The sequence below is a fragment of the Zophobas morio genome, unplaced genomic scaffold, assembly GCF_036711695.1.
Source record: "Zophobas morio isolate AGI-343-1 ecotype UQ-CSIRO unplaced genomic scaffold, CSIRO_AGI_Zmor_V1 ptg000022l, whole genome shotgun sequence".
In the NCBI taxonomy this organism is placed as follows: Eukaryota; Metazoa; Arthropoda; class Insecta; order Coleoptera; family Tenebrionidae; genus Zophobas; species Zophobas morio.
In genome coordinates this window covers 2,901,011-2,907,428 of record NW_026972127.1, presented here as the reverse complement: position 1 = coordinate 2,907,428, position 6,418 = coordinate 2,901,011, and the positions used below count along the sequence as shown (strand labels likewise).

Here is a 6,418-nt window from a genome sequence, read left to right as displayed (position 1 = left end):
AAAAAGAGAAAAACGAACGATACACAAATAGTGTAATTCCATTCATGAGTTAAAAGCGGCTGCGTTTGTTTCAATTTGAAACAATTAGGTTAGGTAACTTATTGTCAGTAAGAAACTCCTCTAGATGTACATTATAATTAAACTAACAATTTGGCATATAGTTAAAAATAAGAGTAAACAATAAATATTAACACTTAAAATTTAAAATGTACAAAACACCTCCTCGTAGTCGCCGCATCCGACGCCCTCCTCATCACAACCAAATGAAAATAACTAAACCATCAAAAAATATATTTACTTGTAAGCTTACATATACAGGTGTGCCAGTTCGCCCCTCGAGCCGCAGCGCTCGGCCGCGCCTCGAGCGCAACCCTCCCCAGTCACAAATCATCAAGGTCAACGAAATTAAATACAGTCATCGAGTAAATTTAATCAACAAAACGAATAGCACCAGCACGTTCCGTGATCCTATACGAATCTTAAACTTCCGTACAAGACTAGAAGGTCATAAAAGCAACCTAAACTCTAAAATAATCAAACATAAGAAATCATACGTGCACGTCGCCGCTGCTGGCCACGCTCGCCACCTCGGGCTGGGTGTGAACGTGGACCTCGTCTAGGTTATCACAAGCGTTCTCGCCCTCGTTCCGCAAGAGACACTCCTCAGATCCCGTCGTCGAGCTGTGGCAGCTCTGGTAGTCCCCGTTGATGCTGTGGTGGTCGGATGCCGTCACGAAGTTGACGGCTCCGGACTGCTGCGATATCGAGCGCACGGCCCGCTGGATGGGGTTCTCGCTCTGCGGCTGGAAGGTGCCCCCCTGGGTGCCCCGGTTGCTGGAGTTGATGAGGGGCGTCGTGTCGTCGGCGTCGGTGTCGCTGTCGGAGTCGTGCTGGGGCTCGTCGTGGGCGAACACCTTGCGCTTGCAGATGGGGCAGACGCGGCGGTTCTTGGTCAGCCATGGGTCTATGCACTTGGTGTGGTATACTGGAAATGGAAAATTTTGACGTTATGATTTTCAAAATTTTTCAAAAAAAATTGTTAAACTGTGTAATAACTCAAGATGGATTCATAAATCACACATACAGGAATATTTTGTTTATAAAATGTTAATAACATTTATTCGGGAAAATTGTAAAATGACGTCATAATTTTTTAGCGGAGTTGTAAAAGGATAAATTTTGACTAACTGTTTACCTTGTTTTCGATTATCTTAAAACTACAAGTGGAGGAGTACATTATTTTTGTAAAAGTTGGAGCTGACGTCATATCATCGTTGGTTAGTGTTTTACCATCTACACGATATTCCTAATGTACGTAATTTGATAGCAATCGGTTCCGTAGTTTCGGAAATTATCTATCGACAGACGGACGGAAACGAGAGACCTATATTTTCTTATTCTAGGGGTCATGAAACGTAGAGGAAACATAAAAATATCCAGTCGCCCGATGGACTCGATTACAACACTTCCTTAGATTTTTGTATTTTTCGATTAATTTTTCTAGTCGTTAATTTTAAATTTTTCTTCAATGTTAAGAATTTGCTATTTTCTATCTCAATTATATAGTCCAATTTTTTAAATATTCGACTTATCAGTTTTTCCACTTTTCGATTTCTCGGTTTTTAACTTTTCAATTACTAGATTTTCAATTTTTCGACTTATAGTTTTTCAATTTTTCTTTCGTTGTTACAAATTTGATATATTTAATTTAACTTTTGGTCTTTTTGGTCTTTTCATTTTCGTAATTTCAATTTTTAGATTTTTTAATAACAATTTACTTACGGAAACTGTTCATTACATAGTTCAAACTAAACAAAATAATAATAATGCAATTTAAAATTACTTTTCGATTTTAATTTCGCCAATTTTTCAAGGTTTAATAATTCTTATGTATAATTTTCTTTACTTTAATTTTTCGACTTTTAGTCTCCCAATTTTTAATTTTTCAATTTTTCGTTTCTTCAATTTTACGGTTTTGCAATTTTTCGATTTTTTCAAACACAATTTAGCAGATTATTTAATTTTTCAGATTTTCAATTTTTCAATTTTCGATTCTTCAATTTTTTAATTTGTTTTAATTTTTATTTTGTCGATTTAATGTTTTTCAATTTTCTAATTTTTAGATATTTTGATTTTTCGTTGTTTTAAATTTTGCGATTTTTCGTCTCTCAATTTTCAATTTTTAAGTTTTTCAATTAATCTATTTTCAATTTCTGAGGATGATTTTGGATCAAAGCCGCCCTCCAATGGAGAACTTTTTCCCCTCGAATTCTTAAACTTTTCGATTTTACAATTTTTCATTTTCCCGATTTTTGAACTATTTTTCGATTTTTAGTTATTTTAATTTTTTCGGTGTTTTCAATTTTGCGATATTTCTCCTCAGTTTTTAATTTTTCTGTTTTTCAGTTTTTCAATTTTTCGATTTTCATCCAGAATTTCTTTTCCTAAATTTTTCGATGTTTCATTGTTGCATTTTTTTTACAATTATTCGATTTTTCCTATTTTTGAATCATTTTTCTACTTTTACTTTCTCAAATTAATATTTTTCAATTTTTCAATTTTTAATTACTTATTGCATTCAATTTTCGGATTTTTCAAGTCAATTTTTAATTTTTCGATTTTTCAATGTTTTGTTTTTCCAATTTTACGATTTTGCAACTTTTGGATTTGGATTTTTGAGTCCTTAGATTTTTAGATTTTTCAATGTTTTGTTTCTTGAATTTCAATTCTTGATTAATGTTTCATTGTTGCAATTTTTTGGATTTCTTTGCTTTTTTTTCAATTTTTTTAATTTTTACTTTGCCGATTTAATATTCTTCGATTTTTCAATTTTTAGGTGTTTTGATTGTTTGTTTTCAATTTTGCAATTTTTCTATTTTCAGTTTCTCGAATTTCAGTTCCTAAACTTTTCGGTGTTTCATTGTTGCAGTTTTTCAAGTTTTCAATTTTTCAGTTCAGTTTTACGATTTTGCAATTTTTAGATTTTTGAGTTATTAGATTTTAACATTTCTCAAATTCTCGATCTTTAATTTCTCGACTCAGTACCAAAATTTTTCGATGTTTCATTGTTGCAATTTTCCTACTTTTCAATTTTTGTGTTTCTCGATTTTACAATTTTAATTTTCGAATTTCAATTCCACTTTTCGAAGTTTCATTGTTGCAATTCTTCAATTTTGAATTTTTCCGATTTTTTAATTATTGTTCGATTTTTACTTTCTCGAATTAAAATTTTTGATTTTTTTAATTTTAATTATTTTAATTACACAACGATTAAATTTTGCTATTTTTCAACTCAATTTTTTATTTTTCGATGTCCCAATTTTTCGTTATTTCAATTTTTAATTTTTAGAAACTATTTTGAGTTTTTGTTGATTTCAATTCTGCAATTTTTCGTTCCACGATTTTTAATTTTTAAGTTTTTCATTTTTTTCGGATTTTTAACTATTTTTCTATTTCTCGAATTTCAATTCTTCTTGTGGTTTTCGGTTGAAGTTTTTCAATTTTTATTTTGTCGATTTAATTTTTTTCAATTTTCAGTTGTTTTAATTTTTCCTTATTTTCAATTTTGAGATTTTACGTCTCTAAATTTTTAATTTTTCGGTTTTCTGATTTTTCAATTCAATTCTTAAACTCTTCGATGTTTCATTGTTGCAATTTTTCTATTGTTCAATATTTAGATTTTTCAATTTTTAGATATTTTAATTTTTCGTTCGTTTTAATTTTGCTATTTTTCGTCTCTTCATTTTTAATTTTTCGGTTTTTGAATTTTCAGTTATTTTAATTTTTGGTTCTTTTCAATTGAGAAATGAAAAATCGCAAAATTTTGCGATTTTTCGTTTCTCAATTTTTAGTTGCATGCTTTTCAATTTTTCTATTTTCAATTTCTCGAATTCTTAATAAACCTTTCATGTTTCACTGTTGCAATTTTTCAATTTTCATTTTACGATTTTTACGATTTTTGAACTATTTTTCGATTTTTCCATTTTTTGTTCCTTCAATTTTATGATTTTGCAATTTTTGGATTTTTCACTTATTAGATTTTTACATTTCGTAATTTTTAGATTTTCTATTTCTCAATTTCAATTCTTCGGTGTTTCATTGGTGCAATTTTTCAATTTTTACTTCCCGAGCGTAAGCAAAGGAAGTATTGTAATCGAGTCCGTCGGCCGACTCTCTACTTTTACGTTTTCTCAATCTTTCATGACCCCTAGAAGACGAAGAAATAGGTCGCCCATTTCCGTCTGTCTGTCCGTCTGTCCGTCTGTCCGTCCGTCTGTCCGTCCGTCTGTCCGTCTGTCCGTCTGTCCGTCCGTCTGTCCGTCTGTCCGTCCGTCTGTCCGTCTGTCCGTCTGTTGTCCCGGATTTTTATTAGACAGATAATCTCCGAAAGTACTCGACCGATTGTTGTGAAATTTTGTACTTATATTAAGAATATCATGTAGATGGTAAAACGCTAACCAAAATTTGTCGAATCATCCCCACCACTAAAGCGATGACGTCACTTCAAAATTGTACATAGTAAATGGGTTTTCAATTGTATAAAATAACATAGTCCTACACATGTAGTTTACAACTCTGAATCGACTTTTCACCCGAAACGTCCAGATTTTTGGAAAAAAAATCAAAATTATAAAACAACATTTTGAAATTTAATTTTTAATCTGCTAACCAGATGCTTTGAAATGTTGCAGATGTTTTAAGGCTATAAAGAGCATCATAAATCTTTAGTCAAAAAATATTTGCTTATCCCCTCCAAAAACTTGATGACGTCAGCTCAAAAGTTTGTGGAATAAATCATATCTAAAATGTACAAAATATGATGAGTCTGTACTTATGATCTATCACTCCATTCATATTTTTTGGATTTGCATATACAGGGTGACTCAAAAAAATTAATGAATGCGTAAATATATTTTATTGATTTAATCAGGAACTACAAAACCGAATGCTCTGAAATCTTGCAGATGTTTTAAGGTCATAAAGAGCATAATAAATGTTTAGTCAAAATATATTTGCTTATCCCCTCCAAAAACTTGATGACGTCAGCTCGAAAGTTTGCCGAATAAATCATATCTAAAATGTACAAAATATGATGAGCCTGTACTTGTCATTTATCACTCCATTCATATTTTTTGGATTTGCATATACAGAGTGACTCAAAAAAATTAATGAATGCGCAAATATATTTTATTGATTTAATCAGGAACTACAAAACGGAATGCTCTGACATCTTGCAGATGTTTTAAGGTTATAAAGAGCATAATAAATGTTTAGTCAAAATATATTTGCTTATCCCCTCCAAAAACTTGATGACGTCAGCTCGAAAGTTTGCCGAATAAATCATATCTAAAATGTACAAAATATGATGAGCCTGTACTTGTCATTTATCACTCCATTCATATTTTTTGGATTTGCATATACAGGGTGATTCAAGAAAATAAATGAAAGCGTAAATTTATTTTACTGATTTACTCAGGAACTACAAAACCGAATGCTTCGAAATCTTGAAGATATTTTAAAATTATCATAAGCATGGTAAATTTTTGATCAAAACGTATTTGGTCGTCCCCCCTAAAAAATTTATGACGTCACCACAAAATTTTGCTGAATAAATCCTATCTAAAATGTACAAAATATGGTGAGTCTCTTCTTGTAATTTGTCATTCCATTCAAATTTTTTCGATTTGCATATACAGGGTGACTCAAAAAAATTAATGAATGCGTAAATTTATTTTATTGATTTAATCAGGAACTACAAAACCGAATGCTTTGAAATCTTGCAGATGTTTTAAGGTTATAAAGTGCATAATAAATTTTTAGTCAAAATATATTTGGTTATCTTCTACAAAAAACTGATGACGTCAGCTCAAAAGTTTGCCGAATAAATCGTATCTAAAATGTACAAAATATGATGAGTCTGTACTTGTGATTTATCATTCCATTCATATTTTTGGATTTGCATATGCAGGGTGACTCAAAAAAATTAATGAAGGCGTGAATTTATTTTATCGATTTAATCAGGAATTACAAAACCGAATGCTTTGAAATCTTGGGAATATTCTAAAGTTATTATAAGCATGGTAAACTTTTGTTCAAAATGTATTTGTTCATCCCTCCTAAAAAAATTGATGACGTCACCCTTAAATTTTGCTGAATAAATCCTATCTAAAATGCAAAAAATATGATGAGTTTGTACTTGTGATTTATCATTCCATTCATATTTTTTAGATTTTCTTAAGAGGTGGTTCAAAAAAATTAATGAAGTCAATTTATTTTATTGATTAAATTAAAGGCAACACTTATTATTAGTATTACACCCCAACCAACCCAATTTGGTAGACAAAAAATTTGTTAAAGGAAAAACTCGGTTGAAACATAAGGGTAGCATGCTTATTTACATCGACTTTAACATTACAGA

The 6,418-nt window shown here is 30.7% G+C and overlaps 1 protein-coding gene across 3 annotated transcripts in view; it reads right to left on the bottom strand.

Moving 5' to 3' along the window:
* Positions 1-276: 276 nt before the first annotated feature.
* The window catches only part of LOC135133802 (E3 ubiquitin-protein ligase RNF13-like), a 34,230-nt gene continuing 28,088 nt past the window's right edge, over positions 277-6,418 (bottom strand). For all 3 annotated transcript variants that reach the window (XM_064062325.1, XM_064062323.1, XM_064062324.1), the window contains one exon: positions 277-985. In XM_064062325.1, coding sequence (XP_063918395.1) covers positions 549-985 — 437 coding nt within the window. In that variant the 3' untranslated portion in view covers positions 277-548. The remainder of the gene's footprint in view (positions 986-6,418) is intronic.